Below are 12,911 nucleotides of genomic sequence, written 5' to 3' on the forward strand. Positions count from 1 at the left end.
ATTTTTAATTTTGACAAAACCAATTATTTTGATGATCCTATAAAAACCAAATTAATCTTTGAAAGTAAAACAAGGCACTTAGAAGTGATGCTAGCTACAACAAAAGTACATCTTGAAGGTATGAAATGACAAATTTTGGGGATTGCGGGATATGTTGACAAAAATGAAACATGTCCCTGGCCCTGAAATATAGCCCTGACAAAATTTGTCATGTGTTTCATCAGGGGAAGTTTTAAAATTCCGTGAGGAGTTTTAATATTCAGTTTGCACTATTTTTCCCCAGACTTATTCCATTTTAGCCAACCTTTGATGTGTCAGGTTTAGACCCTTTACAGCTGCAGCTTGGAGAAAATACCTTGATAGCAGGAAAAAATGCAATGCTGACATTCCAGTGAAATGTGAACTCCCAAAAATTCTGACGTTAATGCTAAAAGTAAAGAAAAAGCCTACGCTGGAGGATATAATTTATGCCATGTTCAGAACTACAGGAATAGTGCCTTTCGATTGCAGGAAAATACTTGATAGAATTACAAATTTTAAAGAGTCTACTGAGGACCAAGAATCCTATCAATCTTGGACTAAATCATTAAAATGGCAAAAAGTTACCCCTATTTTGAGGAATTGATAAATAAAGATGAATGAACAAAGAGCCAGATTTGTATTGTTTGGTATTTGTATGTATTCCATTAGTGTCTTGTAAACCTAGTCACTTGTCTCATTCTCAAATCCTTGGACTAAGTGAATGCTTGGTTGAGAGTCATCATTTTGTGCATCTTTCGTGATTCATCATAATATGATGCTGTATTTTTCTCAGTGGCCCTATCATATTATTTTTTTTTTTACTTGACCTGCCTTATGTTTGTAAATTTATGCTTGAATGGAGCGAATAAGTGAATACACTGATGTCTCCTCCTATCTTGCAGCTGGCAGCCAACTCATGGGGCACTTGGTGGGGCGAAGATGGGTATTTCCGCATCAAGAGGGGCACAAACGAATGTGACATTGAGAAATACATGCTGGGTGCATGGATCCAGCCAGAGCTGAGCTCACTGTCGGGTCCATATCGCCCAAGGCCTTCGAGGAGGGGTCGCCAGTGACTGTAGCCTGTGCACGCCCCAGCAGTAGTTGCCCACCCCTTCACCCCAGGGGAGAGGGGAGTGAGGCGGCTGGGGGGAGAGGTGGTGATCCAGGAGAGGCAAGGAGGTAAACCCCTTGTCGACTTGCCCCTTTCTGCCACCTGCTAAGCCATCGCCAAGGTTGGAGGAGGATTGTGTGGTGCCGCTTGCAGTTGGCAACACTGTCTGATCCCATGCCTGCAAACGGCACCCTTGGAGAGAAATGACAGCGGCAAACAAAGTTCAGCCAATGCGCATGTCATTGCACGTGCCTTAAATTAGTCAATTTAACTTTTTTAAATTCATAATAACAGTATTTTTAGGGGAATTTCTGTAACATATGGAAGAATAATTGTTGTAGCTGTGTTCAGTATATTTCAAGAATCAAGAAAGTTAAGGATTTGTTGAAAGCCCTTTTGGACTGCAAAAAAAGTAACTGTTTGCATGAATATGCATATGTATACTTATTGTTCATAAATGTTAATATCACATACTTTATACTGTCCAAGAAGTTTTGAAGTGTTCATATAAAATGCATTTTGTATAGACTGGAACCACATTTTGAATGGCCTTGTACAAAAGTTATATAGAGCAATGGTCAGTGACACAAACTATTGGCGAGCCTGCTCTGTGCGCACCATGGGGAGTTGGTAAATAGTGCAGGATAGGGGTGAGTCACCAATATTGCAGACTGCAAGGAAAGAAAAAGTTATGCGAAGATGAATGAGATCAGGTCAAGTGCCAATAATTGAACACTAAGTATTTGAGGCATCCTTCATCATGATGCCCATGGATTAAACAAGTGCTGAACTGACTCAAATTTAACTTTTTTGAAAAAAATGACAATACACTTACTGTGATTTATCAATGATTCTGTACTAATGTATAAAGTTCTACTATTGAATAATTTATTTAGTGTACTTCATACTCTCATGTTTTCACCTACTCCCAGAAAACCCACACAATCACCCGAGCCATCCTACAGAAATAATTCTAAAACATGCACGTGGACCTGAACTATCGCTTAATTAAAAAAATTGGTACTCCGTCCATTTGCACAACCGGCTTCCTCAGTGTGTAATCCCTACAGATCATACTTTCACTAAGATACGTTGATGATATTTTACTCATTTGGCGACATGGTATGGACCCTCTCAAAGCTTTTATTTCTCTTAATACAAAAATTGAGAAATTGAGAATTTCTGAGAAATTTGAGAATGTCCTTTTATTTTCTCTTTGTACAAAATCCTCAGTTTCCTTCACATTCACCTTTCCCTCAACTCAAAACACATTTTTAGAAGTCCAAATCTACCACCTCAGTAATAAATTCCATACCATAGTCCTTAAGAAACCCACAAGCCAGCAACTGAATCTTCATTTCAATAGATGTCATTCACGGGCATGCTAAACGATCAATGCCATATTCTCCTTCATCAGAAGCCATTGCATCCACAATATTCTTGATTCCCTAAATAAATTCGTGTCAGGGCTCAATACCTCCCTTATTTGACATGGTTATCTGGACTCTTGCAATAACAAAAATATCCTAAAACATATATCAACACCTAAAATATCTGTAATAATAAATATGATATTGTCCACTTGCAAAACCTAATTCCTTTCTTATCATTCTATTGATCACTCCTCGTACCCTGATGAAGGTGGCTGGCACCACCGAAACATTAAAGTGAGTTATTTTCCTTTAAATTGATGTTTTTAATCAAAAATATTTTCTTTCAACTATATTTATAAGCATATCAAATAATATATATATCTAAGTATTATATATATTAATATAAATTACTTCAAACAGAATAATCTTCATTTATATGAAATTAATAAAAATATTGATGAAAACATATAAACAAAAGAAACATAAAGAAAGGATGTCCATTATCATCAGAATAATTACATACATATTATTATTATTATAAGGTAATCTACCGGCTAAGGTAGGTTTTTGGATACTACCAAATAAATACTTTGTGACTACCAAATAAATTGGAACTACCAAATAAATACTTTGTGACTCCTAACAAAACAAAAAATCCAGCAACCTACTCAACATCAGGTCCCTCTACTTCCTTCCTCTCTTCATCTCATCCAACATCCCTATCCTGTTCCTGTCCTTTCCTCGTTTGCCTAACATTCTTCCCTCTATCACAGCCTTCAACATCCCACTGCCGATTAATATGCCCCTCATCCACTTTTCCCGCCTCCATAAGATTTCTCCCAACAAACCCCTCTCTTTGCCCACCATACCAAGTATTTCCTCATTTGTTTTCTTCTCTGTCCATTTCACCTTCTCCATTCTTCTCCACACCCACATTTCAAAAGCCTCCAGTCTACGTCTATCCTCCTGCTTCAATGGCCACGTATCCGCGCCGTACATAGCTACGCTCCATATCAAAGTTTTTACAAGTCTTTTCTTAACATCCTAACTCAAAGTCCCCGTTATCAACTCCCTCCTCCTTGTGAAAGCCTATTTGCATTGCGCAATTCTTCTCTATTCCATACTACGTTGACTGTGCTGGTCCAAAACACTACCGAGATATGTAAACTGTTCTACCTGCTCCAGTTTAGCTTAGCCCTTTTCTTTATGGAAAATCGCATAACCTTAGGTTGATTAATATTGATAATCATCCCATATCTGTAGCACTGAACTTCCAATTCACTCAGCAATGCTTGAAACCCATTGGCTGACTGACAAACTAAAGCTTGGTCATCACAAACCTAACTGATTTTAAGAATTCCCCTCCGACTTTCATTCATACCTCCAGTTCTTCCCATTCCTCTTTAATCATTTCCTTCCCATATACGTTGAACAGCAACGGTGATAATGGGCAACCCTTTTTTACACCTCTTCCTAACACTGCCCATCCCGACTTCCCTTTCCCCACTCTCACCTGAGCAGTCTGAGACATGTACAAGTTGCAGATTAGCCTCCTGTCCCTGCAATCTAATCCTATTTTCTTCAATTTGCATATTAGTTTTCCAATGTCTTTCAGGGATGTTATTGGGCCTCCATTCATATCCTCCACCTTTCTCTGGTTTTCTGTGTATATTGGGCAATGAAGAATTCAGTGTTCGCCCGTTCTGCAACTGCATTCCCCATCATTGGTTTGGCCCATACATTTAAGATAGGCCCCGTAAGTTCCTATATCCTGTTAAGAGTTCTTTTAACTAATGGCTCCTTTCAAATTTTAGTTAAAGGCATGCCTTAATGTCAGGGAAGAGTTGCAGGGAACTTCCTGTTGTTCCTGTATCCCATCTTTTCTGCCATTCATTTAAGATCAGGGTTCTTATTTGTCTCTTGACTATGTGCAATCAGTTTTGTTCAATTGATTTGCCTTGTAGGTTAGTTACGCCTGTTCTCTTTAGATCCGAAATAGCTTTTGGTCCCATGTTTGCTAGGGTTGTTGAAGTGATCCCAAATAAAATAGTAAGGGTATGATTGCTAACGGTTCTATACCCTAATGCTATCCTGAGTAAAGAGCATCCATCTTTGGGCCTCATTCAATTTACGGTCTATTCTGTTCAAAGTTAGTTTTCCCACCCAAATTTCACATTCATAAGATAGGATTGGTAGTGCCACTTAGTAATAGATGATATTTAGACTTTTATTATTAATGGAGTAGTGAATTTTACAATGTCTTCGGAGGATTTGAAATGCTGTTTTTACTCGTAGCTCACGTGTTTGGAAGGTCAATTTGCCATCGAAAACGATTCAAAGGTATTTAAAATGAGAAACTCTCTTGACATTTTTCCCATACAGTTTTGTAGTAGGAATCCTTTGAAGGCTCTTCCCAAAACATATACAAGGTCTCTAAATTAAGTAATGAGACTGATTTTTTAAAAAATTTTTCATCAGAATAGAATTAAAATTGTATATTGTCACCCTCAAAGTAACTTCTTTCCAACAATGGAATAGCCTCCAGCTGGTCGGTTACAGCCATTTGATTGTTATCGACTGTCCCAAAATGAGTTCCTCTGAGGTGATTTTTCAACTTTGGGAAGCAAAACAAGTCACATGGACTCAAGTCAGGCGAATAAGGGGGCTGAGGAGCCACAGGAATGTTTTTACTGGCCAAAAACTCGTTTATTTAAATTGCTGTATGACAAGGAGCATTATCAAGATGCAACACCAAGTCATTCTTGATGTTTGGTCTCACACAAATGACCCTGTTTCGAAGTTTTTCAAGAACCTCCCTAAATAAGTGTTGATTGACCATTTGGCCTTGAGGTAGAAACTCATTGTGGACTATTCCGTGGATATCGAAAAAACAAATAAGCATGAATTTGATCTTCCACTTCCTCATCATTGCTTTATTGGGTCTTGGAGAGGTTGAAGTGTACCACTCCATGCTCTGGCGCTAGGTTTCTGGCTCGTACTCAAACACCCCAGACTTGTCTCCAGTAATGACACATTCCAGAGAATGAGGATCATTTTCAATTGGATCAAAAAAATCAAGGCACCTTTTGGTCTTGTGAAAAGTTTTTTGGAACCAGTTTTGTGTAGATTTTCCTCATTCCCGATCATCCTGCCAACCGACCATCTGAGTGCACAATATCCCAGATTCTGTCACCATTTTCATCGGTTCTTGAAGATGAAGGCCTTCTGCTTGGTGGTTCATCTTCAATCGACTCTCTTCCTTCTGAAAATGTCTTAAACCACCAAAAAACCTGGGCACTTGACATAACACTATCTCCGTAGACCTTCTTAAGTTTAGCTGGAGTTTCCGTTGCACTGTGCCGGGTCTGAAGCACAACCTAATAGCAAACCGTACTCAAAATCGATGTCACTCCTCATTTTTAGAACACAATAGAAAAAACTGTTTCACAAAAAAAATCGCAACGGACAACCAAATGGCTCGAGCGAGTTCAAACCCATACTGAAGGTGGATCACTTGTACTCCTGCCACCCCTCCAGTGTTACCAGATCAAATGCTACATTCCCAGTCTCGTTACTTAATTTACAGACCTTGTGTATAGTCTTTGCATTCAAGATTTATATTTTAACTGAATAACTCCAGATGGTTAATTTATCTATGCACTCTTTAGCTTTGTCTTCAATTTCCTTTCTCATGTTCGCTCTGATGATTATTACAACATCAGCCATGTAGGAGATATACTGCATCCCTGGGAAAGGGCTGTGCGGAAGTACCCATTCATCATGGTATTCCAAAGTAATGGCCCAAGGATTGAACCCTGCAGAGCTCCCTTTGTGATGTTTTTCTCCTTCTGCAGGTGCTTATTTTGCAATATGGTTAAATCACCTTTAAAATAGTCGCGGATAATTTTGATTAGGTTAGCCAGCAGTTTCAGGTTGAGTAGTTCAACGAGGCGTGCCAGCAACCAAACCGAGCCAAATGCTACCTTGAGATCGAAAAATATTTTGATTAGATCAAGTGTGTGACAGTTTTTAATTTCCTGCTTCAGGGTGTCAGCGGCATCTATTGTACTTTTCCCATTTTTTTATTCAAACTGATTTCCGTGATACAGGACATACTCTGATCCTGCTTCCACAATTTTTAGCTCTATGGAAAACCTTACCAAGTTCTGAGAGTAAAGTAAGTGGCCGGAAGGACTTGGCATCTTTGGGGTCCTTACTTGGTGCCTTAAATATAATATGAAGTACATCAATTTTCCATTGCTTGGGAAAGTAACCAGTAGATAGGCAGTCATTGAATAATCATGTGAGAAAGGCAGCAAAGGTTCGATCAACTTTTTTAATCATTTGCCCATGGATTCTGTTTAAGCCTGGAGCTTTCCCTATTTGCAAAATCAGGTTCTCGATGTCTGATTCCGCAAGTGATATATCCGGTGTGTTCCCATTGTCTTCCGTGAACAGCATCGTTGTTCTCTGGTCTTCAGTCTCACCGCCCTCCACTTTGTTAGGGATTAGAGTGGACAGAATATGGTCCTAAGTGTCACTCAGAAGGGTTGCTTTACCTTGGTGGGCTAAATTATAGCATAGGTTGGGTTGGATTTTTAATTTGTCACTGGCCGCTTTATCTACAAAACCCCAGGGATTTTCTATTTTTTACAAAGTTCATTCGGGACTTCTCTTTGCAATTTGCTATTTCTACTTTGTAGTTTTTAACATTGTCATAGTGTCCAAGTTTTAAAAGTAGCTTGTTCTTTCTAATTTTGACTGTTTTAGTGCCTTCTCTTGGACCTTCTGCACTTTATTTTTAATTGCCTTAATTTATTGTTCCACCAGGGAATGTTTGTCTTTGTTCTGTTTTTGGAATCGTTCCCTTAGCTGCCTCTAATGAAACTGTAGTGATTTGCCTTCCTGCCGAGGGCAAAGATCTCAGTAAGCATTATTTTCCTTTTCCCCTTTTATAGGGACATTCACCTATTCAGACACATCATCTTGAGAGGCTTCAATGACTCAGTAAAATACACGAATCATAGCATTGCTGGGTAAGCAAGACATTGCATGGAGTACCCAAGGCCTGCCACCACATCAAGAACATGTGAGAACTGGAATATGAACAAGTAACACATTTTAACTTCACTGGGCCCTTCTCTGTAAGTGTCAAAGGTCTTCTTTTTTACTCCAGTAGTCATGAGATGAAGACATTAGTTTCATTTCATTTATCAGGAAATAAAAACTCCACTTTCACCTCACCCTTATCCAGAATCTAGTTTTAACCCAGTACCAGACCTTACTCGGACAACACACAGGAAAAGAAACTGGGCCCTCTACTATGAAATGTGCAAATTTTACACAGGATATTTTTATTACTTAATTATACACCATTTTTTATTTTATACACTGATTTGTGACTTTCACAAACCATTGGTGATAGTAAGAGGTGAACTCTACCCCAAACCATCAAACTATTCTTGGGGAATGAAGTTCTACTTCCTTCAAGGTTATGTTAATGAAAATCTACCCATGTGAACAAGGTATAAACTATTGATCCATTTTGTACATTTCATCTATTAATATCGCCAACCCCTTTACACCAGAAGTAAATCAGAATGGACATATCTTGCAAATATTTTATTGGCCTGTGAACTACAAAAGTAGACTCATTATATCGTTTTAATTTGATACTCTCTACTAACTGTACAAATGATTGAAGAGAGCAAGGTTCAGATAAAGAGGACAGATAACAGAGTTCAAACAAAACATTTGGTTGAGATGAATACAGCTCTAGGCACAACCAACTAAAAATCACAAAACATACAAATTATTACTCAAACGGTACATAATCAAATTCATCATGATGGCCATTGGTGCACAATTCAAACAAATCAAACCATGATTCCCAGTTACTTCTTCCACATTACCCACAACACAATATCAACTTCACAAATGCAAACCAACACCACTTGTATAAAATATATAAATAAAATAACAAAAGGTCCCACAAAATATCTGATAAAAAAATACTGATTGGATGAGGGGTGACAACAAAGAAGGCTGATAACAAAAAATTGAACATTCACACCACAGCAGCAGACGCACCTCAGGACATATATCAATTGACTCTATAATGCATCATACAACTATATAAGAAGCAATACAAACATGTATAGATTCATAAGAATTCATTCACACCTCACGTAGATCAGTCTGAGTCTCTCAGGGATTGGTAGAGCATCCGCAGGAATATGAGGACTCCAAAGGTGCCAGTGAGGGCATATGAAAAATCCATGCTGCGATCGCACCGACTCCTGCAATAACATAGGAACATATATGAGAGAGCGAGAGAGTACACCCAAGCACTTTACGACAATGGGGCATATCCAGGGTAGACTTGAGAGCCATAGGCCATCCCGACCACAATGTCGGGAAGGCCTGTGGCTGGAATGAAGAAAAATTACATCATTTTTTTATAGTTAATAACCTGCAAGCCTCCTCTCGGGTGTGTGGCAGGGGGTGAATACACACCAGACTAATTTTTACCCGAACATGACCTTACCACGGTCGGGCAATGCTATTATGATCCCTTATTTTTCGTAGCAAAAATGACATCTTTTATCCATCTCTTCTACAATTAATCTCTCTAATTTCATTGGAATGATCTCTCCTACCATAGTACGATGGGGGTAATAATACATTTTCAACAACACTGACAAAGGTAGGTTCTTCCAATGTGTGCAAGATATTTAAGTTTGTAGTTTAACCTTCGCTCTGTTAGTGATTCCCAGACTGTTATAATATTTTGTATAGGATACTAAGTTTATCATAACAACGTTTTATAAATCTAGCTCCTTTACACTGCACATGATCCAATTTGGCAATCAATCTAACTTTGTGAGGATCCCATATACTTGCAGCATATTCTAAATGAGGTCTAACCAATGACAGATAACATTTCTGTTATACCTTTTCATCACATTTACCTAGTATTCTTCTAATAAATCCTAATTTTTTGCAAGCTTGTCCACAGATTCCCTGTTGTCGTATCTTGTCCACATGTGTTTCACCTAGGAGAGGTTGTGAGTGAGGGTTATGCCCAGGTATTTAATTGAGTCCACACATTCCATTTTGGCGTTTACGATGCAGTAGGCATTCAGGAGGGAATTGCTCCTTCTCTAAAAATTCACTATGCCCTTTTATTCTAATTGCCAAGTATCGCACCAGTGATGTATAGCATTAAGATTATTATGAGTTGAAATGTGACCTTTTTAAACAAATTTATTTGGTTTGTGGGTTGTTATGAATGTTGAACAATTTACTGGAATCAAATAATTGAAATGCCACACCATAGTATAAAGAGACACGTTTCAGACATGATATGGCAGAATATCAGCCACCACACCATGCCAAACTGATCATTTCTAAGGATAACAATAAGACTAAGCATGTGAGTAAATGAAAATGAAAAGAAATAGCCCTTAAAATCACCTCAGTACTCCTGGAAGGATCAGCAATTGGGGTGGTGGGCAGTCAATGTGGTGCCAGAACACTGAAGGCTCAGGGACAAGAGGGTTCATTAAGTATGGCCATTAATAAACACTGACTCATGAATGTCGTGTCTGTTGCTTTACTGGGAATAATTTTTATCATTCAAACGTGACATGCATTCCTGGTTCACCACTCCCAACCCTATGATTGCCTCTTTGGGCAATCCATAAAATTTCCTTTCAAGCTTTTCATTAATAATTACTGATGATAGCACATACATTTGCTGAAGATATAGTGAACAATGAAGAAGGTTATAGGCATAAAATGAGTTGTTTCTTTTTGGTATTCAGCGATTGAAATATATCTGATTTTCCCAAGGAGATATTGATTTTAATTTGTATATATCTTTTAGTTTTAAAGAGTTTGCCTAGAAAGACATCATCAATTCACATTTCGTCCACATTTTCCAGAACATGCACCTAGCACATGATCCTGGATTGAGCATCATGGTCACGGCACAGATCCTTAGATTCGTCCCATTGGAAACAGGAAAGGCACTGCCCGCTCTCCATATTACCTTGTAAATATGTAAATTTAATCAGCCTTAGGATTTAGTCTGCAATTGAGTTCAGTATCACTTATCAAATCCACCTTTGGGTTGGTTGGTAATCAGGATTAAAATTGAAGGGCCCACTAAAATCTCGGTGAAAGTATTCAAAGGAATTCCAAAAAAGAGAAAAACCCCAAATCCTTAATTGATGAATCAACAGGATGATGCAGTTAACTGAGGAAGGCCTGACTAAGAGCACAGTAACCTTTTTCAACATACTTACTCTCTCCACTTGTGACATGGCTATTTGAAGAACATGCAAAAATAAACATCACCAAATCACTGAAAATAGATTGGGGTATTAATAAAGTGGGCCTTGGGCCATTAACTATGGAGGGCGCAAAAGTTGGTTTTTTCCAAGATCACATTTCTACCAGGCAGAATGGATTTACTGTGAATGGCAAGAGAGCAAATTATGGATACAAAATGTTCCTTTTTTCGGATTATGATCGCCTAGCAAAGGTAACAAATGGTTGCTCGCAAGCGAACTCATTTGTAACCAAATACGAACAAATCATCTTTGTAATTTGTTTTGCCATTTTCCCAAGAAAAATAATGCACAGCATTCGATCTCCTTCACTTGAAAAAATACTCCGCACAATAAAAAAATCGCATCCGAAAGGCACACATGTACGCAGCTATGGACAAATAAATTCAAACGGCTGGGTCCAGCAAAACCTTAAAATGAAGATGTTTAATAAGTTTGGCAGGCTTATTTCCTATAGCGTTCACCCACTCACGTTTATTAGCGTTTACTTTTCTCACTTATTTAGCAGAGCACAAAAATATCAAATCACAAATTAAAAAGGCTACAAAACACTTAGAGAACTTCGATTCATCAAAATATACTGATACACAGTAAATAAAGTAAACCTGCAATCTATAAAATCAAAACAGCCTACCTACAGAATACACTGAAAATCAACTTACCTAAAACTGGAAGGCGAGAATGGCGTAGGTGGATTTACCCCAGGGACATTGCTGTCTTTGTAAAGAACTGCCCAAGAAAATCCGACAAACGCAGCAGAAAAAATGCTCGGTATTAAAATCCATTGCAATCGGCAAATCACTCCCCAAAAGCGGATAGAAATATTCATCACCACTTGGTAAAATGAATTGATAACATCGAAATCAAGTTCCGTGACATTTTTATAGGTGTAAAATGAGACGTTGCCTAGATAAAAATGGATAAATATAGTTAAGTCTTCACCAATGTATAACTAGAGCATACACTAATCAGTATAACTTACCATATTCACTCAAATATTTGGTAATAATAACGACAGAGGACAAGCAAATTAGGAATAACCACAACCGACTGCCTGGTTTTAACTCTTCATCAAACATTGTCTGATCTTTCCCAGCATGTTTCTTGTTGTGTGACTTGCGCGTGAGGAAATACTTTACTTGTTCCTTTATTTTCGCGAAAAATTCCATAGCTTTTAATACAGTTTAGTCCGATCTTCAATTGGAATAAACCTGAAGTCATTTATGTAACCTCAGGAAAAACGTGGACAGATTTGAATGAGGAGAATTACGCATAGTACAAAGTTGACAAATGATCTTTCACTGTAAACAAACCGGGGTATCGATGCAGGGGCATACTATATTCATACCTTCGATTCATACTATTCGATAATTTCGATCGCTTCGATAACCCACTTGGTGAAAAAGGAAACGCACGTTACTTAAACTGAGCTGCACTGTATCTGGATCTATAGACACCTAGTTACCGTTCGGTGACTCTGCCTATAAGTGCAAGCGTGAGTCACCTTCGGCTCTCAAAATAGTATTAAGTCCTCTTGACATCGAGAAAGAACATGTGAACTTTTCAGTGTTGTGAAACTTATGACTTCCGAATGCATCAATACATTTGTTTACAGGGATATATTGAGTTAGCAATACTAACCTACAAAATGGAAAGATAAGTAAATGTATAATAAACGAATTAATATTTCTCTAAGGGTCATTTTGATGTGATCTTCGAAGAATATAGGGTATCCCTTTTTTCAAAATGGTTTCAGCAAACAGTCCCTTGACTTCAGGAGGGTGCCTATCCCCACCTTCACTATTGCTCGACCTGCCTTATCATTTCTTTCTCTATAACCCTATCGCAACAATGAAAAGGTACCTATCTTTTTGAGTAATTATTGTCACAAATAAACTTATCTCAAAGAATATACTCAGAATGTATCCATCTACAAACGTAATGGCCTTTTTCATTACCTAGGGACGAAGCTGGGTCGCACACATCTCGAGCTGCAAATGATAGTATGTCGTACGAGGAGCCTGAGTGACTCCTCGTATTCTGATGAAG

At 38.2% G+C, this 12,911-nt stretch overlaps 1 protein-coding gene across 1 annotated transcript in view; it reads left to right on the forward strand.

The window, feature by feature from the left end:
• The window catches only part of LOC139693580 (tubulointerstitial nephritis antigen-like), a 94,344-nt gene extending 92,318 nt beyond the window's left edge, over positions 1-2,026 (forward strand). The window contains exon 8 of the mRNA XM_071591792.1: positions 924-2,026. Coding sequence (XP_071447893.1) covers positions 924-1,097 — 174 coding nt within the window. The 3' untranslated portion in view covers positions 1,098-2,026. The remainder of the gene's footprint in view (positions 1-923) is intronic.
• The last annotated feature ends 10,885 nt before the right edge of the window (positions 2,027-12,911 follow it).

This window comes from Hetaerina americana, unplaced genomic scaffold (genome assembly GCF_022747635.1).
Source record: "Hetaerina americana unplaced genomic scaffold, ioHetAmer1.1.p SCAF_5, whole genome shotgun sequence".
NCBI lineage: Eukaryota > Metazoa > Arthropoda > Insecta > Odonata > Calopterygidae > Hetaerina > Hetaerina americana.